The sequence below is a fragment of the Hemitrygon akajei genome, chromosome 3 (assembly GCF_048418815.1).
Source record: "Hemitrygon akajei chromosome 3, sHemAka1.3, whole genome shotgun sequence".
Taxonomy (NCBI): Eukaryota; Metazoa; Chordata; class Chondrichthyes; order Myliobatiformes; family Dasyatidae; genus Hemitrygon; species Hemitrygon akajei.
Genome location: NC_133126.1, coordinates 22,411,187 through 22,434,420, shown reverse-complemented (window position 1 = coordinate 22,434,420; position 23,234 = coordinate 22,411,187). Strand labels below are relative to the sequence as shown.

Sequence of the window (23,234 nt, the reverse complement as noted above, 5' to 3'; positions counted from 1 at the left end):
AACAGAGCCATCAAGTCCATCATCTAAATCATTGTCTTATAATGTAAAAAAAATCGGTCCCAACACAGACCCCTGTGGAACACCACTAGTCACCGGTAAGCTAGTCAGAAAAGGCTCTCTTTATTTCTGCTCTTTGCCTCCTGCCAGTCAGCCAATGATCTATCCCTGCTAGAATCTTTCCTGTTATACCATGGGCTTGTAGCTTGTTAAGTAGCCTCATGTGTGGCACCTTCTGAAAAGGCCTTCTAAAAATCCAAGTACACAACATCAACCAATTCTCCTTTGTCTAACCTGTTTGTTACTTCTTCAAAGAATTCCAACAGATATGTCAGGGAAGATTTTGTGGAAACATGACTCATGAGAGCATGGAAAGATCTGCCATCACAAGTGATCCAAGTGAACTCGTTTTCAATGTTTAAGAGAAGTTTAGATAGATACATGGATAGTAGGGATATGGAGAACCTTGATCCTGGTGCAGGTCCTTGACAGCAGGCAGTTTAAATTGTTTCTGCATGGACTAGATGGGCCAAAGGGTCTTCTTCTGTGCTGTATTCCTCTATGAACATGACTCTATCCAATTAGCTACCCCTCCCCAATTTAACCAGCCCAAGTGGCAATTTGCAGATCCATACACTTCAGGCATCCCAGTTACTGTTGACAACTCCCAATTAACAGGCCACTATCATGCATGAAATCTTGAATTGTGGGAGCAAAATAAATGTTTGTTGAAGAAATAAAATCAAAAAGGCAAGATTTGAGTTTCTGATAAATATATTTACTCATTTACAATGTACACAAGCATCTCCAAAATTAAAAGAGCCCTATCAAGTGTGTTACATACAAAAACTAATGAGATTTACAATTTGGTATTAGTGCTTAAACTGATTAAATGGACAGGTCCAGTGGTGAACAAATTATTACAATGAAAGACAATGTGATGACAATAAACCAAAGTGAAATTCTCTCAGATGGATGGATGCATAGGTGTGGGTTTGTGCTACTGTTCGAGTTGATACGGAAGCCTGAACTAGAGTTGGAAAATGGTGTACCTTCACATCCACGTTCAATTTGACCACTGCGATGTAGCGCATCGTGAATCAGGTCCGGCAGCCTTCCATTGAGGTCCACAGATGCCAAGCAACCCTGAAACCCATCTCTGGAGGCAACAAGTTTCGGCAGATTGCTGTACATGCCTTGGGCCAGCCCAGCGATGTATAGGACACCTGGTAAGACAAAGACAACAACCACAAAAAAAAAGACTGAAACTCTGCTGCAATGCGATAATCTTCAAAGCAAGGATCCCCGTTGTGTTCTACCGTGTTTTGTAGCACAGCCTAATTTTAAATGTATGTGCTAAATTTTGCTCTATGTTATCAGCAGGACATCCATGTCTTCCTGGTTTTTATGTCATTTAACTTTGCATCTTTCCCATTCTGAAGTTACCAATTTCGGAAAAACCTGATATATTGTACTTGCATCATTTTAATATCAGTGCCATGCAGTCAGACAGAACAAGTCCAGAATGCCTGCACAAGAAATCCCAGGATAATAGCCATGTGTAAGGGCTATCAGATCACTGCACTATCTCCTCCCAACCACATCCACACACCTATGGCACAGGGACTAAAGATGACATCTTCTTTTTGACAAAAACACCTCTTCAGCAAATTGGTAAGCCAGTATTTTGGAGATATGGACAGGGCACAACAGAACAAACAGAAAGCTATCTATTATCAGAACAAACCAGCCTCCAAGAGTTACTTCAGCAGAACTTGTTATCAAAGCTGTAGGAAAGTAAACTCAAGTCAGAAACATAATGGGACATACTCCACTTTGCTTGATATGTGGAGCTGCTGCAGAACATCTCGAATGTAGAGCAACAGTAAATGAACAGGCCTTTCGTCCTACATTGTAGTGCCAAAGTAATTAAATTAGTAATCAAATAACCTAATCTTTTCTTCAACACAAGAAAATCTGCATTTGTTGAAAATCCAAAGCAACACACGTAAAATGCTGAATGAACTCAGCAGGTCAGGCAGAATCTATGGAAGTGAAGTCGATCTCTCAGCTGAAACCCTTCATCAGGACTGGAAAGGAAGGGGGAAGACACCAGAACAGAAGGTAGGGGGAGGGGACTGAGGCTAGCTAGAAGGCGATAGGTGAAGCCAGGTGGGTGAGACAGGTAAAGGGCTGGAGAAGAATGAATCTGATAGGACAAGGAAGTGGATCATAGGAGAAAGGAAAGGAAGAGGGGACCTAGGAGGAAGTAATAGGCAGCTGAGGATAAGTAAAGGCTATTGTGGGAAATAGAAGAAGAGGGAAGGGGGAGGGAAAAAACTTTTCACTGGAAGGCAAAATCAATATTCATGCCATCAGGTTGGAGGCTACTGAAACAGAATATAAGGTGTTGCTCCTCCACCCTTTTCGGCCTGCATAATGTCCATATCCTTCCATTTTCTGCACATCTGTGTGCCTATCTACAGACGCACTCTGACTGGGTGTATCACCATCTGGAACAGGGTCAGAAAAAGCTGCAAAAGGCTGTAAACTCTGCCAGCACCATCATGGGCATTACACTCCCCACTATCGAGAACATCTTCAAAAAATGATGGTTCAAGAGAGCAGCATTCATCATTAAAGACCTTCACCATCCAGGACCTGCCCTCTTCTCATTACTACCATCAGGGAGGAAGTGCAGACACTTGAAGACACACACTCAATGCATTAAGAACAGCTTCTTTCCCTCTGACATCAGATGAACCCATGAACACTACCTCACTATTTTGCTCTCTTTTTGCACTTCTTGAATGTCTAATACTAGAGGGCGTGCAGTAAAGGAGAGGAGGGTAGGTTCACACGAGGAAATCTGCAGATGCTGGAAATTCAAACAACACACACAAAATACTGGTGGAACACAGCAGGCCAGGCAGCATCTATAAGGAGAAGCACTGTCGATGTTTCGGGCCGAGACCCTTCGTCAGGACTAACAAGAGGGATGTTAGGTTCAAGAGGGATGTGAGGGGTAAGTGCTTTTACTCAGAGAGTCGTGGATGCCTGGAATGTGCTGCCTGGTATGGTGGTGGAGACAAATACATTGAGGCTTTTAACAGATGTTTGGATAGGCACATGGATGCAAGGAAGATGGAGGGATACTGACATTGTGTAAGAAGAAGGGATGAGTGTTTGAGTCTTTGTGATTTGCGTTTTAGCTAGTTCAGAACAACATTGTGGGCTGAATAGCCTGTTCCTGTGCTGTATTCCACACTCTCATGACCCACTGACTGAAGACGTTTCCCCTCATGTTCCCCTTAAACTTTTTACCTTTCATTCTTAGCCCATGATCTCTGGTTGTGGTCCCACCCAACTGCAATGTATTCATTTAGTGTAACTTATTAATGTTTTCATAGGTATTGGATGCACCACTTCCGTAAAACAAATTTCACAACATACAATACAGTGTAAAAGCCCTGGGCACAAACTAGACCCCCTACAATTCACCTACCGACACAATCGATCAACAGACAACGCAATATATTACACCACAAAAAATAGATTAAACCCAAATTTATCTGATCAATGTTTTCGATGTAATCAAGAAATTGGTACTTTTTTACAATCTACCTGGTCTTGTTTTAAAATTCAGCTTTTTTGGATAAATTTAAAAGTTTTATCCAATATCCAGGCAATCTTTCTTTCTTTTTTCTTTCTTTTTCTCTTTTTTTAGATAGGGATGTTAAGAGGGGAAGGGTTAAGGGGAAGGGGGAGGGCTGATATTACACTATTATTCTCTTCATTCTATGTAATTATCTTAAAAATTGAATAAAAAATATATATAAAAAAAGACAATGCAATAGCCACTGCTCTACATATTGTCCTTACACATCTAGAGAACAAGGATGCTTATGCGAGAATGCTGTTCTTGGACTACAGTTCAGCATTCAAAACCATCCAGGCTTAACAAGAAGCTCAGACACCTCAGCCTTGACCCTGCCTTGTGCAGTTGCATCCTGTACTTCCTGTCAGATCGCCAGCAGGTGGTAAGAGTGAGCTCCCTCACCTCCAACCCTCTGACTCTCAACACAGGAGCCCCTCAGGGCTGTGCACAGAGTCCCCTCCTTTACTCCCTGCATACCCACGACTGTGTCGCCACCCACAGCTCTAATCTGCTAATTAAATTTGCCAATGACACTACATTGATTGGCCTTATCTCAAACAATAACAAGGTGGCCTACAGGGAAGAAGTCATCTCTCTGACACAGTGGTGTCAAGAGAACAACCTCTCCCTCAATGTCACAAAAACAAAGGAGCTGATTATCGATTACAGGGGCACAATTGAGAGCATCCTGACTGGCTGCATCACTGCCTGGTATGGGAACTGTACCTCCCTTAATTGCAGGACTCTGAAGAGAGTGATGTGGACAGCCCAGCACATCTGTAGTTGTGAAAATCCCATGATTCAGGACATCTACAAAGACAAGTATGTAAAAAGGTCCTGTAGGATCACCGGGGACCCGAGTCACTCCAACCACAATCTATTCCAGCTGCTACCATCTGGGAAATGGTACTGCAGCATAAAAGCCAGGACCAACTGGCTCCGTCCGGGACAGCTTCTTACACCAGGCCATCAGACTGATTAACTCACGCTGATATGAGTGTACTCTTTATTACATTGACTGTTCTATTTATTATAAATTATTATAAATTACTCAGATTGCACATTCAGATGAGACATAACGTAAAGATTTTTACTCCTCATGTATGTGAAGGATGTAAGAAATAAAGTCAATTCAATTCAATTTATAGCTAGGTGCCTAGGACTTTTGCACAGTACTGTATTTGCCAATGTGGAGCAGAGAACGTGTTTGTATATTTGGTGGGAGCAAACGATGTTGGGAATGGCGAGATGGAGTGTCACGGGAGAGGTGTGGGACAAATGACAGAGAAAGAGTGCCAGGGGTGGGAATTAGCATGGCTGCAGACACACCCAGCCCTGAGACATCAGGCAAGGTAATTTGATTCCAAACAATTGGGTTATTGATCAGTACAGAATGTCTCTCTGGTGCTTTCTGCTCCTTCATCTCTCCCTTCCCTTTTCCCAACCATGATTCCCCTCTTCCTGCCCCTTTCCCATGCTCAGTCCACAATAGAGACCCATATCAGAGTCATCACTGACATACATCATAAAATGTGTTTTTTTGTGGCAGTAGTATAGTGCAATATATAAAATTACTACAGAAATGTACAAAAGTCTTAGGCACCCTAGCTCTATATACAGTGTGTGCCTAATACTTCAGCAAAGTACTGTATGCCAGTGATAATAAACTTGATTCAGACTGTGACTCTGCTGCTTGGTAAAGTCAAAGCAGTTTGTTTCCGATCTACTACCCTAAGCCTTTATTCGACACCCGGTGTCCAGTGGAGTGCATGCCACCTTCATGATGCGACACAGAAACTATGTCAATGACTTCTAAGGTATTGTTGAAGTAAAATGGATAAATAACTCACCTTTGAGGTCAAGGTTCTTGGCACCATTGATGATTTGCGTCACAGATTTAGCATCCACCTTCAGTGTGTGAGTGTTGCTATTGTCCCTGGTGATCACTACGTTATGCCACTGATTGTCACTCAAGGCCTTTTCAGAGTTCCCCTTGATAACATTGGGTCCGTTCCCCAGGTCAAACACGTAATGGATATATCTGCAGAAGAATGATTCACCAAGTTGAAACAAAGGCAAAGTCTGCAGACAGCCTTAACCAATGAAAAGATGAAGAGCATCATTCTTGTGGGTGTGCACATAATGGATGATCTCACCTGGACACTTAACACCACCTCTTCTAGTCAAGAAAGCACGGCAGCATCTCTACTTCTTGAGGAGATTGAGGTGAGCAAAGCACACCAACCCACCTCCACTCCATTCTAACCAATTTTTGCAGGAGCACCACTGGGAATGTCCTAAGCAGCTGCATCATCACCTAGTACAGGAATTACAAGGCAACTAACCACAAGTCCCTACAAATAATTTCAAGGACTGCTGAAAGGATCATTGGGTTCCCCCTTCCACATATTCAAGATATTTACCAGGAGCACTGTGTACACAGGGACAATGATCCCTCCAATTGTCCAACAATCTTTTTGCCCCCTTACCATGAGGCAGGAGGTACCACAGCATTAGGACAAGGACTACTAGGATGGGAAATAGTTTCTTCCTCCAGGCCGTGAGACTACTGAACTCCCTACCACCACCCAGGTCTCATCACATATGAAGCACCAGTTGTGTTATATGTACTGAGTTGTACACTTTGGTTCAGAGGAATGCTGTTTCATATGCAGTATACGGTTCAATGACAATAAACTTGAATTTGAATTTATAAAGACTCTGAAGATAGCAGTGAATGTACAATTTCAAACAATTAAAATGTGAAGCTATGGATATTTCTTGAGAAAACTGTGCAATAAACTATACTATTTCATCAAAATTATTTTCCAAATATTTCTGAATTATTTTATGTCTGATTAATTATACGTCCGAATTATTGAAAAATACTTATCAGCACTTTTGCCACCTTGTTCAAGTAGATTTTATTTGTATGCGATCTCCAATTTTGGAGGGAATGGCAGAATTTTGCTGGCTTTTGCAGTCAATTCCATAAACAACAGCAGAGATTCACTTGTTTGATTGGCAATCAGCTCTGGAGTTCCACACACACTCTCAAATGCTTAACTTCTGGAATTATAAAGAGATCCGGAATGCTGAATTTGTCTGTTTGCCACGGTCCTGACCGTTAATTCCTCTTATTCTCCTAATTCCCTTTTCCCCGTGTTCTCCTGGGCTCCTTGACTGCAACATCTGATTCTCATCTAAACCTGCAGCGTAAGTACCCCGGCTTTGCATCCACTCGTTGCCAGACTGTTGCTTCAGCCAGTGTGATAATTCACATTCCCAGCCACTTAGAGTGGTGTATTCTGAGTTTAACCTCAGTACCGAGGTTCGCCTGTGTAACTCTGTCTCTCTGTGTCAAGGTAAGTATAGCCTGCTGTTTATCTTTCCATTTAACACTCTATGTCAAGATAAGTGTTGCCTGCCACCTGTCTCCGGTTTGCCATTCAGCTCCAGCAACGCCCTGTGTCAAGAAAAGTATTGTCTGCCTTTTGCCTTTCCATTTAACGCACTGTATGAAGATAAGTGTTGCCTGCCGCCTGTCTCCGGTTTGCCGTTCAGCTCCAGCAATGCTTTGTGTCAAGAAAAGTTTTGCCTGCCTCCTGCTCGTCCGTTCACCCGTGCTGTTTGACTGTGTCAGCTCTGTCTCTCGACCGCTTGGCATTGTGTATTCAAAGTTCTGTTCCTGTGCTGTTTTCTGGTGTTAACCCTGTCTCGGCCGCTAAGAACTGTGTATTCTCTGTTTCCGCACTGTCACCTGTGTTAACTCAATCTCACCATGTTAACAGGAGCATGGCATGCCGCCCGCCATTCTCCCCCAGCCACACTCATCCCCTTGTCTGCATCCCTGCTCTGTCTCATCCTGCTGTCCGCCTACACTCTTCTGTTGACGCTACCTCCGTGTCAGTGTCCTGCGTTTGGGTTCGCCCGTTCTCCTTGCAACACTGTTTGCTCCAAAGCTGGACTCTAGTCAAATCCAAATAAAGTCACAAGGAACTGACTGGCTGCATATTGCGAGGATCATCAATTTCAAATGGGATTTAACTTAAAGAACATAGTGCTCTACAGCACAGGGACAGGTCATTCAGTCCATGATACAAATCTAACACATCCCATCTGCATGCACATGGTCTATCGCCTTGTCTATTCATGTGTCTGTCAAAGTTCAAAATAAATTTATTATTGAAGTATATATGTGTCACCATATACTAACCTGAGATTCGTTTTCTTGCGGGCAATCACAATAAATGCAAGAAACACAATAGAATCAACAAAAGACCACACCCAACTGGACAGACAACATCTAACGTGCAAAAAAAACCAACAAACTGTGCCAATACAAAAAGAAAGAGAAGAAAAAAGTTTATTTTCTGAAGAATCTCAGACTCCTCTATACTGCATCTGAGAAAGATCCTTAGCAATCAAAAGAAAGATTAAAAAACAGAAGATGGTGAAAAAATCAGCAGGTCAGGCACCTGTGGAAAAAGACAATATTAATTTTTCAAGTCCAGGATACTTCCATCAGAACTGATAAAGAGAAAAACTAATGGATTCTGATTTTCAAATCGACCTTACCCTTTGACTAATTCCACTGCAATGAAGTCATTGCCGTCTCCGCTGTTGAAGAGGATGAATCCGTCGGGAGAAGTAGTCTTGAACTGGAAGAAGAGGTGCATGGACGTGTATGCGTGGAGGGTGGCCAGGGTCAAATAGCTGTTCTTCGTTTTGAAAGTGACTGGATCTGCGATGATGGACCTCATGCCGAACCTGGCGTTGATCTCGCAGTACTCGATGTCCCCATTTTTGCACAGGTCAATGTACATCATTCCATTGAACATCAGGCTCTGGAGGTGCCCAATGAAACTGGATGGAGCCACAGAGATGAAGCGTCGCTCGGTCATTATCCCAGTCTCGATGTTGTGGAATTCCAGCCGTGTGTGGTCGCCAAGCATCTGACCTACATTTAAAACATCTAGTCAGTGATTCTGGATGGCTCACGTTTCATTTCCACATCCCATGGCAATACCTTAACAGCCACATAGGTGCTGTGCTTGCACTGGCTATCAAGGTATTCCTGAAGGTAGGTGGCCAAAACTGCATGAAGTGAACAGTCCTGTTGAACGGTCTCACCCTTAAACATCGACTGTTCATTCCTTTCCATAGACGCCGTCTAATCTGCTGAGTTCTCCCAGAATACCGTGTATGCTATTTCTAGGCAATGCACCCAACTTGCTGGGGGAACTCAGCAGATCAGGCAGCAACTATGGAAATGAACGGACAGTTGACGTTTCAGGCTGCGACTCTTCTTCGGCCCCAAGGAAGGGGGAAGTTGCCAGAATTAAAAGGTGGAGGTGAGGGCAAAGAGGCTAGCTGACAGGTGATAGGTCAAGCCAGCCGGGTGGGAAAGGTCAAAGGGCTGGAGAAAAATGAATCTGATAGGAGCGGACTATAGGAGAATGGGAAGGAGGTGGTGACCCAGGGGAAGAGATAGGCAGGCAAGAAGTAGTAAAAAGTCAGAGTAAGAGAGGAGGGACGAAGTGGGGAGGTGGAATTTGTTTACTGGGAAAGAGAAATCGATACTCATGCCATCAGATTGGAGGGTGTTATTGTGTGCAGTTACACCTACCTACAGGAAAAAAACTTCAACAAGAATGATGCCTTGCACCGGGTGTGACTGTTGGTACTGTGTTTTGCACCTTGGCCCTGGAGTAACACTCTTTTGTTTGGCTATTCACGTATGGTTGAATGACAGACTTGATCCTGACGACTGAAAGGTTACAGAGAGAAATTCCAAGGCTGTTGCCAGGACCTGAGGATCTGCATTATAAGGAAAGCCTCAACAAGTTAGGACTTTATTCCCTGAAGTGTAGGAGAAGGAGAGCAGAGTTGATAGAGCTATATAAAATTATGAGGGCTATAGATAGAGTAAATGCAAACGGGCTTTTTCCACTGATGTTGGGTGAGTCCAGAGCTAGAGGTCATAGGTTAAGGATGAAAGGTGAAATTAAAGGGAAATTGTGGAGCAACTTCTTATCTCAGAAGGTGGTGCGAGGGTGGAACAAACTGTGAGCAGAATTGGTGAACGTGGATTCAATTTCAACACGAGAAGTTTGGACAAGTACATGGATGAAAGAGGTATGGAGGGTGATGGTCAATGAGTGGATCGATGGAACGAAGGAGAGAGGCAGTTTGGCATGGACTGGAGGGCAAAAGGGCCAGTTTCTGTGCTGCGGAGCTCTGTGAGTCTAAGACACAGATCTAATAGATTACCTATCCTCTCAGAACATCTTAATCATAGTGAACAGCTATTTTTGCTCAGTTACCACCTTACAATTTACAGTGTACTTTATTCTCAATCCATGACAGCTTATCATCAGCTGAATGTTGCGAATTTACTCAGCCCAGTAATAAATTCTCACTTGGTCTGTCATTTCAGAAAACAACCCAAAAATTCAGCAAGAGCTGAATTCCGAAACCGGTCAATAGCAGCTTTAGGACAGGGGAAAATAAGCCACTGTCTATTGCACCAAGCTCATTTGAATGAATTGCTCAACAGAACTGAGATTATGAATTGCAAATATACAGATGACAAACAGAATCATTGAAATGTATTATGCTACTGGAAAACTAGAGATCATGGATCAAAGATTCTAAGTACATTTATTATCAAAGTATGTATACAGAATGCAACTCTTGAGATCCGTCCTCCCACAGGCAGCCACGAAACAAAGAAACACCATGGAGCCTGTTCAAGGAAACATCAACCAACAAACTTGTGAGAAAAGGAAAAATTGCGCAAATGGCAAAAAGTGGGTGAACAACACATGGAATATCTGCCGTTTGAATCCCATTGTGGCACAATAGCTGCAAGAGAGATATATTGACTAATTATAAACACAGGAGATTCTGCAGATGCTGGAAACACACACACACACACACACACACACACACACATACCCCCCCCCCCCACCTGGAGGAACTTAGCAGGTCAGGCAGCATGCACGGAGAGGAATAAATGATTGACACTTTAGACCAAGTCCTGATGAAGGTCTCAGCCTGAACGCTTTATTGCTTATTCCCTTTCCATTGATGCTGCTTGACCTGCTGAGTTCCTCCAACATTTTGTGTGTGTTGTGACGAATCCTCATTTTCCGTCTTCTGGGATCTCTGGCTTTCCTGTGATCTGCCTTTCCTCCTAATGGATTCACGTGAAAAGAGCCTCCATCACAAAGTGCATCACTTAAAATGCACAGCAGCATATAACCTTACCTTAAAAGTCATTTGCTAAATACAATAGGTTGCAAACAATCATTGCTCACTCAAGAACTTCCTGAATGTGTTTTTTTTTGCCTTTCCTGCCCTTTCTGATTTCCAGCAATTCACGGGTGAAAATGATTTCCCTCAACACCTTATACTCAAGTCCCTTTTGGTTGAGCTCTCTGCCAGAGAATTATCAAGAGCGTATTTGTCATATGAGAAGAGGTTGAGCTAGCTAGGGCTTTTCACTTTGGAGCAAAGGAGGATGAGAAGTGACTTGATAGAGGTGCTAAAATCATGAGAGTCACAGATAAAGTGGACAGCCAGCACCTTTCTCTCATAAGACCATAAGATATAGGAGCAAAATTAGGCGTATCAAGTCTGCTCCACCATTTCAGCTTGGCTGATCTATTATTCCTCTCAGCCCCAGTCTCCTGCTTTCTCCCCATTTCCCTTCATGCCCTAACTAATCAAGAATCTATCAACCTCTGCCTTAAATATATCCAATGACTTGACCTCCACAGCTGCCTGTGGCAATGAATTCCACAGATTCACCACCCTCTGGCTGAAGACTCTCTCCCAGAGTGGCAATGGCCAATACTAAAGTACATTCATTTAAGATGAATTGAGGAAATTTAGAGGAGATGTCAGACGTGTGTTTTTAAAAAAATTTTTACGCAGGGAGTGATGGATGCCTGGAATGCACTGCTGGGGGAGGTGGTAGATCTGGTCCAACAGGAACATTTGAGAGTCTCTCAGATAGGCATGTGGAGGGCTATGGGATGTGCAGACGGGAAGGCTTACATTGATTGTGTAGAGGCAAGCATAGTCCTCCCATGCAATTATAGTTCATGCCAGAACATAATGCAAATCTCACCTCACACCTGAACAAAGTACAATCGTGCTTCTTGGAGTGAAAAAGAATGTGCCGTGGTTCACCAGAAAATTAGTTCAAGTCTTCACACATAATTTACTTTCCCAACATCCAAATTGGTACAAATGAGTTATGGAAGGTGAACACTCTATAACAGAGCAGGACACTTGGCAGATTAATTGTTCGTGTGCGCTGAGCAACAGAAACACTGGAGTCACATTGCTGAGTTGATATTCTGAGCAAAGAGAATGGGTAAACAGGCCAGTTTCTCTGAAGAGCAGCCTTATTGGTGGCTTGATTGGGTAGTGACATGCCCTCTTCTCATTGTTACTCTCAGGTACAGAAGCCTGAAGGTACACACTCAGCGATTCAGGAACAGCTTCTTCCCCTCTGCCGTCTGATTTCTCAAAAGATATTGAATCCATGAAGACTACCTCACTACTTTTTTATTTCTGTTTTTTTTTTGCACCACTTATTTTAACTTTTTAAAAGACATACCTATTTAGTGTAACTCAGTTTTTTTCTCTATATTTATTTATCATGTATTTCATTGTCCTGCTGCCATAAAGTTAACAAATTTCATGACATATGCTTGTGATCTTAAACCTGATTCTGATTCTGAATCTGTGGAGTTCATTGCCACGGAGATGTGAAGGCCTAGTCATTGGGTGTACTTAAAGCAGAGTTCTTGATTAGTTAGGATATCAAAGGTTAATGGGAGCAGGAGAATGGGGTTGAGAAGGATAATAAATCAGCCATGATCAAGTGGCAGAGCAGATTCAACGGGTCGAATGCTGCTCCTATGTCTTACGGTCTCATACCACCAGATCAGACCAACTTTTAATACTCTCAAAACAAATGCTTGACTGGACTCATGCTGAACAATAAGCACAAAGTCCCAGCTGATTCAGGGACTGCGATGCTGTGAGAATTGTGTACTGTTAAAATGCTGTCCCTTGCACAGGAACTCTGGAAGACTATCCTGTTGTGCCTCCGTACGGGCTACGTTTCTGTTTTCATTGCACAGAGTGGGAGATAGGAATAGCTACTGTTCTGTTTCTCTTTATAAACACAAGAACATCTGCAGATGCTGGAAATCCAAAGCACACACACAGAATGCAGGAGGAACACAACCGGTCGGGCAGCATTGATGGAAATGAATAAACAGTCGATGTTTTGGGCACACAGATGTGGTCATTTCTATAGATGCTGCTTGACCTGCTAAGTTCCTCCATCATTCTGTGTGTTGCTGTCTCTTTTCCTCCCCTCTTCCACACCACCTCCTTGCTCCAATGTCTTGCTCTGAGCGTTATGTTTTTTAAATTTGTTAGTACGTGGGTTTGAATTAACTTCTAAGCATCCGTTTTATACTAACGCCCAATACATTTTGTGTAATGACCCTTTCTTGCTGCAAAGCATGAATAGAGTGAATTCGAAATCAGCAGGATATTGACAGCTGCCAAACGCCATCTGCTGGTTAACCTTGGTAATGGCTAGAGAGAGCAAAATTTAAGAAAATCATTCATGAGAGAATTAAAGCACTAGTGTTAAAACTGAAACGAACATTTTTCTTCTTTCTCATGAAAATACTCACAAAACAGTTTCAGGTAGATAAAGGATTGCATAATGGGGTAAATGAGTTGCATGCTAAATTAATTATAGAGGATATAGTGATGAATACCAAATGTTTCATTATGGTGACTTTATTAGGCACACCTGCTTGTTTATGCAAATATCTAATCAGCCAATCACGTGGCAGCAATCTGCATGCATAAAAGTGTGCAGATATGGTAAAAGGGTTCAGTTGTTGTTCAGACCAAACATCAGAATGGGGAAGAAATATCACCCAAAGGACATTGACTTGTGGAATGATTGTTGGTGCCACATGGGGTGGTTTGACTATCTCAGAATCCGATCTCCTGGGATTTTCATGCACAACCATCTCCAGAGTTTACAGAGAATGTTGCAAACGAACGGAAAAAAAAACATCCAGTGAGTGAGTGGCAGTTCTGTGGCTGAAAACACCTTGTTAATGACAGTGTTCAGATGAGAAAGGTCAGATTGGTTCAATCTGACAGGAAAGAGACAATAACTCGAATGACCATGCATTACATTAGTGCTGTGCAGAGGAACACTGCACTCTGACACACGTCAAACCTTTAGGTTTTTGGGCTACAATCACAGAAGACCCTAAAAATACACCCAGTGGCTATTTTATAGGTACTGAAGGTATATATATTATTTATATAGTATTTATATCATAATCTGCCATACAGACTTTTTCACACCTAGATGGAAATAATTATCTAAAACTGAGATCATGAAGAATAACAGAAGGAATCACAGAAAGAATGATAAAAACTATTGCTCAATCCTTTACTGTGCTTCAGCTCAGCTAAATTGATGAAAATTGGGTGTAAATCATCTGATGGATGCAGCATCTCTAACTAATAAATCTTAATGTCAAGATTGGTAAAATCACTTGACCAATCTAATTTTGTTTCTCTTTCCCTCCTTCACTGGAATATAAAAATAAAGATATAATGCAAAGGCTTTGTAAGGCATAGTTCAGACCACTTTTGGAGGATTGTGAGCAGTTTTGGGTGAATGAGAAAGGATGTGCTGGAATTGTAGATGGTCCAGAGGAGGTTCATGAGAATGATCTGGGGAATTAAAGTGTTACCGTATGAGCAGTGTTTGGTGGCTCTAGACTTGTACTTACTGCCATTTAGAAGAATGAGGGGGTTCTCATTGAAACCTATCAAATATTGAAAGGCCTGGGGCAGAGTGGAGGTGAAGAGGATGTTTCTAATAGTGGGTACAGTCTCAGAACACGGGATGTCCCTTCAGAACAGGGTTGTGAAGAAATTGCTTTAGCCAGAGGGTGATGAATATGTGGAAGTCAATGTCATAGACAGCTGTTGATGTCAAGTCAGTATGGTATATTTAAAGTAGTGTTTGATAGGTTCTTCACTAGTAAGGTCACTAAAGGTTACAGAGAGAAGACAGAAGAATCGGGTTGAGGAAGAAAATAAATCAGCCATGATCAAATGGCAGAGCGGACTTGATGTCCTAATTCTGCTCCTGTCTTATGGTCCTTATTCTTTACAATGTTTACAAGGTTGTAGAGAGTGCAGAGGGAATTGGTGAGACTGTGACAGGTGATAGAAAAGAACTGATACAATAGGAGTTGAAGATGCAGGAATGCTAGTACAATGCTATTCATATGCTTGCTAATGTGATTAACTGATAGGTGAGGCTTTGGGCCTACTCTGGACTGCTCTGGCTTTTGGATTGGTGGACTCAATTTTGGTTCAAAATGCCGTTGTTCACTTTCACTGTTTGCTTTATTTTTTTTCTCTTGCACATCAAGTATTGGCCTTTTATTTTTGTTTTTATTCTTTGTTTTCTTTAAATGAGTTCTTACTGGTTTCTTGCTTTGTGGCTACGTGTGAGCAAGCAAATCTCAATGCTGTATAATTTATATATTCTTTGATAATAAATGAATCTTGAGTCTTTAATCTTGAATCTTCTTCTAGTCTGTTCGCATGATACCACCTCAACACATCTTAGTTTTCAGCAACTTACAGCAACTTGGCATAAGACCCAAGGGATCAGGTACAGTATCATTTGTACTTCCTGCACATACTAGCTGTCTTACTTCTGTATAAGATGGCTTGTAGGCTTAACCCATACCATAGGAAAGCTCAATTCTGTTGACACTTCAAGGGGGTAGAGAAGAGTTGACTAGAATGCTGCCTTAATTTAAAAAAAGAGGTTGGACAAACTTGGGTTTGTTTTCTCTGGATTGCCAGAGGCTAAGGGGAGACCAGATTGAAGTTTATGCTTGAGAGGCATACACAGGTAGAGCAGAGAGCTGGTATATATTTGTTTTGGAGGTCTGACTCCAATATCAGAGGGCATGCAGTTGAGTTGAGAGAGGGCAAGTTCAAAGGAGATATGTGGGCAAGTGCTTTTATACACAGAGTAGAGGGTGCCTGGAATGTGCTGCCAAGAGTGGTGGTGGAGGCAGATATGATAGAGGCATTCAATAGGCACATAAAATGTGTAGGCCATAAGATATAGGAGCATAATTAGGCCATTCAGTCCATCGGGCCTGCTCCACCATTCCATCACAGCTGATTTACTATCTGTCTCAATCCCATTTTTCTGCTTTCTCATAACCTTTGATGCCCTTACTAGTCAAGAAGCTGTCAACCACCATTTTAAGTATATACATTGACTTGGCTTCCACAACCGTCCATGACAATGAATTCCACAGATTCACCACCCTCTGGCTAAAGGAATTCCTCCTCATCTCTGTTCTGCATAGAAATCCCTCTATTCTGAAGCTGTGCCTTCCGGTTCTAGACTCCCCCACTATAGGAAACATCCTCTCCATACACGATCTAGGCCTTTATAGCTGTTGATGTGTTTCAATAAGATCCCTATCATTAGTGGGGATATACAATGGTGTAGACAAAAGGGACTGGTTTAGTCAATTTTTCATTGCTAGTGAATTACTACTGCACAATATTGTGGGCTGACGGACCTGTCCGGCACAATACTGTTTCACGATTCCTCCTTCCCCGTACCTAAGTATACCACGCATGCTAAAGGTAGAGTGCTCCCATATTTCTTAATGACACAGGAGTAAATTGGGCCCATCAAGTCTATGATGGCTATTGGAGCAATCCCCCCAATCCTATTGTTCCCCCATTTTCCCCCCACAACCTACTCCCACTCAAATGTCTATCAACTCCCCTCCTCTTTCTCCTACCATGCATCTGCACCTTTGAAGACATAACTAAGTTTCACATTATTTATTTGAATGCATTATTTTGTAATAATTGAACAATCCTCAGCCTGGCCTTAACATTGTTTAGATTGAGGGGGATATCACTGAAATCTATCTGATCTTGAAAGGCCTAGATAGAGTGGATGTGCGGAGAGGATGTTTTCAATAGTGGGAGAGTCGAGGACCAGTGGGCATGGTGTCAAAATATAAGGACTTCCCTTCAGAACAGAAATGACCAAATTCTGCTTCAACTCTAAAGTGAGAGTTTGAAAGCAGTAACTCATGTAGTCAAAGAGCAAGCGTGCATTCTCCACACGGGCAGCACCAGGAGGAAGGACTGAACTCAGGACTCGGCTGCTGGTGGGCAGCAGAAGTATCTTTTGCACCATACGCTCAGCATCCCCGAAGAGATAGGAATGTAGAACTTGGTAGCTCAAGATATTGTTGAAGCATTTTAGCAGATAGTTGGACAAGTGCTTGAGAGAGCACGGAATATGTAGTGGCAGATTACGGTGATTCATTGTAGGGACTAGTGAATTCCTGGTTCCGTTACACAGCAGAGAGATTGGGGGATGAGCAGGTTGTAGTGAGATAAAGCAGGACTCAACAATGTCGGTACCAGGTAAAGTCTATAGTAAACTGAGTCACAAACTGTCGGCTAAAGTGAACTACAGAGAACTTATGCCTGGTTACTACCCTAGCAATAGCTTCATAAAACTCCAGAGCAGAAGCTTGCCATTGTGCCATTGGAATTACATAGAACATAGGTGCTGAAGCCTGACACAGTAAAAGTCTTATCTCAGACAACGTATACACAGCACACGTGGGTAGAGATGTTGGGATGGGGAGAAGAGGAATGCAAATAAGAAATAGTCTAGGAATAGTGAAAACTTTGGATTGGAGAGAATGTATTCCTGGAAAAGCTGATGTCAAGAGAAGGCATGTTCTGAAGGGCTCCTTGTGAATTCCTTCTGTCTACAGAATGCAAAGCTGTGGTGATAAGGTTGGCTTAAATTTGTTGAGGTGTGGAAGGGAGATCAACTGGCCGGAAATACCCATTTGTGTTTATTTCATTTACTTCTATGTTACACATCATCCAGTCTGTTTCTGGACAAAATGGCAGCACCAGCTCGGGTAACTTTTCACTCGTATCTTCAATGCAACGCCTGATGTCCTCCTCCTAATCATTCATTCAGAACCCCCCCCCGATGTTCCTGTGTAAACCTGTCACACAAGTACCCTTTGCAAGGTTGGATTCGGTAAATTTCCCAAGTTATTGATAATCTTCAATGGGAATGACGAAGGGGAAGTATAGGCAGATAATATGGGCATGTAACATAAATAGGTAGGTAATAATTATTAATTCTAGAGAAGCACAGGAAAACCCATTTTTGCCAATTAATTTATTAAATGACACCATGATAGTGTAGGGGTTAGCACAATGCTATTAAAGCTCGAGGCATTCCGCAGTTCCGAGTTCAGTTCCAACACTGTCTGTAAGGAGTCTGCTCATCCTCCCTGTGGAATGTGTGGGTTTTCTCCGGGTCGTTCAGTTTCCTCCTACAGTCCAAAGATGTACTAGGTTAATTGGTCATTGTACACTGCCCCGTGATTAGGTTAGAGCTAATGGGGTTTGACGGGAGTTGCTGGTGTGGTGGGGCCTGAAGAGTCAAAAAGGGCTATTCTGTGCTGTATCACTAAATAAACCAACTGACTAAATCAAGGGTGCTGAAGATTCGGTAGAATATCAGGTTTTAGTTTCTCACACCTGGTCAAGCCTAATATCAAACCCTGCATAAACTCTGCAAACCCTTATTAACCAAGGGATCTATGCCTGGGAACTCCTGCCTTATGAGGATAGTTTGAGTGAGCTAGGGCTTTTTTCTTTGGAGCAAAGGAGGATGAGAGGTCACTTAATAGATGTATATATAATAATGAGGCACAGGCAGAATGAACAGCCAAATATTTTTTTCTCCATGGTGAAAATGGCTACTTCTTGCAAGAGGTCATAATTTTAAACTGATTGGAAGAAAATGTAGGGTGGATCTCATAGGCAGGATTTTGTTTTACACACAGAGAGTGGCAGGTGCATGGAATGACCTGTCAGGGGCGGGTATATTAGGGGCATTTAAGAAAGTCTTACAGAGGTTGATATGATAGAAAAATGGAGGGCTACATGGAAAGAAAGCAATGGAAAACCACTTCTTTAGAAAAATTTGCCAATTACAATCCTGGTCATAAAGATCATGTTGACCCACGTCACACGACGTGGCACAAAATGTATTTATTTATTGAGATACAGCACAGAGTAGGCCCTTCCGACCCTTGAAGCTGTGCTGCTCAGGAATCCCCCAATTTAATCCCAGCCTAATCACAGGACAATTTACGAGAACAGATTAACCTACAAACTGGTACATCTTTGGACTGTGGGAGGAAACCCATGCAGTCACAGGGAGAATGTACAAACCCCTTACAGGCAGCAGTGGGAATGATGATGATGACGACGACATGGGAGGTGAAGGCTAGGTGACCTTGGAGAGGTTAAAATGGTCAGCACAACTTTGTAGGTTGAATGGCATGTTCTGTGTTATACCATCCCATGTTCTATGTTATAAGATGTTAAATGTCATCTTGGAACTGTTCTGCACCAATCTCACGTGTGAACTTCCAGTGTATAACTGGCATGCAGAATGCAATAACAGACTTCACCCTTTATACTCAGAGTGGTGTTTAATAATATTGGCTTTTGTGCACACACAACTCAGACTAGGTTTTGATATCACCATTGGGCATGTAAACAAAATTGATATGTTGGATGCTGATGATATGATGGATAACCTCTCTGAGGTTAAATCAGGACACTGATCAGTTGTCAAAGCGGGTGGATGAATTGAGTTAATTCAGAGAAGTTAGAGGATGTTATGTTCACCCTGCATAAGATGTTGGTGAGGCCAAATATGGAGGCCAAACTTCTGATCACCTCCCTACAGGAAAGATATCAGTAAGATTGAAAGAGTGCAGAGAAATGTTACAAGGACATTGCCGAGATTTGAGGATCTGATCTTATGGGGAAAGGTTGAATAGGTTAGGACTTTATTTCCTTGAGGGTAGGAAAATGAGGAGAGATTTGATAGAATTATACAGAATTATGAGGGGGCATGAGATGGAGGAGATAGAGAGACGGAAAGGGAGAATGCCATGTGGAAGTTGGTTGGATCTGTTGTTCCCTCCAGCATTCTGCAGATCAGCTTATTTAATGGATGATAAGTACAAGAACATTTTCTGTACTGCTACTTCATTAACCATTTGTCTTTTTTTCTGCATTCCATATCTCTAATAAAATAATTTCATAGGCTTAAAGCTTGTTCAGTAACCCCTTTGTTTGCAAACGCATGCACAAATGCCTCTTGCTGAATCAGAAAAGAATATGGAACAAATAAAATATTTTCATTACACATGGTGTTTAAATTATTTAAACCCACTCCTTAAAGTACATTAATTTAATCTTGCAGAGTCAATCATATATTAGATGAATTAAACAACTCAGATGACCATACCTTCTGCAGTGACTTCATCGACCATCAGCTTTAAATGTTTACCTCGACGAACCACTCTGACTGCATGCCAGTCATTATCATTTAGCTTCTGTCCAGCATAAAGTGTCTCTGGTCCTTTACCTGGGGAATGGGTTGGGCAAATAATGTTAGTTTGAACATATATTCATGATCAGTCTACTGACATTATCTTCAATTAGGATCGCAATAAAGTCTCATTGTTTCTAGATTAACTTTAAAGCACAGTTGCATCTGAACCTTCTCCGAGCAATAAGATTTCTACCCTTAATTATCAATGAAAAGCTAGGAACATAATGAAACACCCCACCCACCCTGCTCATGGACTGTTTGTTCCTCTCCCATCAGCGAATAGGTAACATAGCATCCATGAAGGATTACCCGATGCAAAAACAGCTGCTTTTTCCAAGCAGCAAGGCTGATTGACACCTCCACCCACTAACCCACCCCTCCACATCTCCCCCCCACCACTACCTTATCACTTCCTGTCAGGGTCACCTTGTATACAGACCCAACTGTACTTGGTGTTACATAATGGACATATAATCAATCCATATAAACTGCCTTATATATTAATACTAAACGTGTTTTTTTTATTATTGCGTACTTTATCTTGTTGGGTTTTTTTGTGCTGGAGGGACAATTATTTCAGAGCAACACACACAAAATGCTGGAGGAACTCAGCAGGTGAGGCAGCATCTATGGAAATGAATAAACAGTCGGCGTTTCGATCTCAGAGCCTGAAGAACATCAACTGTTTATTCTTTTCCAAGGATGCTGCCTGCCCTGTTGAGTTCCTCCAGCACTGTGTGTGTGTGTGTGTGTGTGTGTGTGTGTGTGTGTGTGTGTGTGTGTGTGTGTGTATGTGTGTGTGTGTGTGTGTGTGTGTGTGTGTGTGTGTGTGTGTGTGTGTGTTACTTTGAATTTTCACCAACTGCAGACTTTCTCGTGTTATGATTAACAATTATTTGTTCCCCTTTACACTTTTGTACTGCAAATGACATTAATCAATCATGAATCTTGACACCACCATCCTTCCTTTGGTTGCAAAGAAGTGCATCATTTTCATGCTAAATTCTAAAAGTTTTAAAACCAATCTTTATTACAGCTCTAATGCAATAAATACAATGTGTGATAAAATACTCAAATTCAATAATATCCCATCAATTCAACTGGTGACATCCATCTTCGATTCACAAACTTTTGATTGTATTTTAAGATACGCTGTTTCATAGGGATAATGAGATAACTGGATACTGTATTTATAATCCACAATAGATATGCCGGTAACTGGAGCAACAACTTGAACTGAGGAGTGTGATGGAGCTCCTTGAATTGATGAAAATAATTGGTTTGAACTTTTGCTGAATCCACTTTGGTGCTGTTGATATTAAACCGAATTACAGTTTCCACTCAGGTCAGATAATGGAACCATCTGCTTCATAATAGTTTTGCCTCATAAATATATAGTGGTTTCTTTTGCTTTTTGTATATTAATTAAAATGTCTATAAATATACTATTAACATTATTCTCATCTGTGTTATTCTTTATCTATATAAATGTTTTGAGTGCAAATGAGCAAGACTTGATCAGTAACAATGCCGATGGCAAAAATTAGCAGGCGATGCGGGCAATAAAGACAATTATGACGACCTTGATCAGTTTGGGATGTGGACTGTGGAGTGACAAATAGATTTCAACACAATTAAGTGTGAGGTCCTTCAAGAGGACCACAACCTTGTTGTGGTTTGGAGGCTTGTGTGCCTCAATGACCCGGAGAGTTATGTTGGCTGGAGTCAGGGCTTTACGCTTTGGCGTTTGGCAGGGTCACCCATGCCAAACAGGTCAAAAAGTCGAGGAGTGGTCCACGTTTGGGTGTTCAGCTCAGGGCTAACAGACCTGAGCTGGTAAAACAAAACTGTTACAAAAACGGCAATGAAGAACCTTCTACATCTGAGTAAGATGGTACTTCTGAGTCTCCAGCTGTAGTGAAAAATGAGAGGAAGCTACGGACAAGATGAATGAGGCTCTGAACATCACCAGAGATTGAGGACCTTCATTGCTGCCCTGAATACCAGCGGCGTAACAGGCAGTAGTGTAGAAAGTGTGTGAGGTAATGCATTTTGGCATGTCAAAGCGTGCAGGGCCTTATACTATGAATGGCAGGGTGTCTAACAGAGCAGAGGGACCTAGGAGAACAAGAAGATAACTTGTTGATAGCAGCAGGGCAGGTAGGCAGACTGACGAAAATAGCATTTAATATGCTGGTCTTCATCAGTCAGAGTTTCAGACAATACTCCTATCAGAGGACAGGAGTTGGAACATCATGTTACGTTTGTACAAGTCATTGGTGAGGATGCATTTTGAGAACTGTGCACAGTTTTGTTCAATTTGTTAAAGGAAAAACATGGTTAAACTGAAAAAAATATCAAAAGACTTTACAAGAACATTGGCAGGGCTTGAGAGCTGTAGTTAAAGGGAGAAGTTATCCATACTAGGTTTTATTCCTGGGAACATAAGAAAGTGACGGATGACCTTATAGAGCTCTATAAATTGGGTAGTGGAGTTCTTGGGTGGCGGGCTGGAGGTATGTCTCTACTAAAGGAGGTGTAAGGCACTCCTTTCCTCTGGTATAGCCTGCAGGTCACCCTTGGACAAGGTGTAGCACCTGCTTAACTCCCTCCCCCCACACACCGATCAGGGTCTTCTGGAACTATGGGAGCAGCTGGTGGATGGTCGTATGAGCATCTGGTACATATCACAAGTCCTAATGCGACCACCAATGCCAGGCAGACAAACTCTGAAGAGTATTGATAATGGCTGGGGTCATCTGTCTTGTAAAGACACTGCCCAGAGAAGTCGATGGCAAACCACTTATGTGGAAAATTTTGCCAAGAACATTGATGACCATGGAAAGACCATAATCACCCACATCATACGACACGGCACATTAGGAATGAGTGGAATTCAGAACTAAGGAGCGTACATTTAGGGCAAGAGGGGAAAGATTTAAAAGAGATCCGAGATACAACTTCTTCAAACAAAGGATGGTAAGTTTGTAGAGCAAGCTTCCA

General features: G+C 42.1%; 1 protein-coding gene across 42 annotated transcripts in view; it reads right to left on the bottom strand.

The window, feature by feature from the left end:
• The window catches only part of nrxn3a (neurexin 3a), a 2,216,268-nt gene that overhangs the window by 1,247,521 nt on the left and 945,513 nt on the right, over nucleotides 1-23,234 (bottom strand). For all 42 annotated transcript variants that reach the window (XR_012098174.1, XR_012098175.1, XR_012098176.1 and 39 more), the window contains 4 exons: nucleotides 20,145-20,264; nucleotides 8,234-8,615; nucleotides 5,506-5,696; nucleotides 1,050-1,223 (listed from right to left, as the gene is read on the bottom strand). Coding sequence is in view for 36 of the 42 variants with exons in the window: in XM_073039307.1 (XP_072895408.1) it covers nucleotides 1,050-1,223; nucleotides 5,506-5,696; nucleotides 8,234-8,615; nucleotides 20,145-20,264 (867 nt within the window). In the remaining 6 variants the exon portion in view is untranslated. The remainder of the gene's footprint in view (nucleotides 1-1,049; nucleotides 1,224-5,505; nucleotides 5,697-8,233; nucleotides 8,616-20,144; nucleotides 20,265-23,234) is intronic.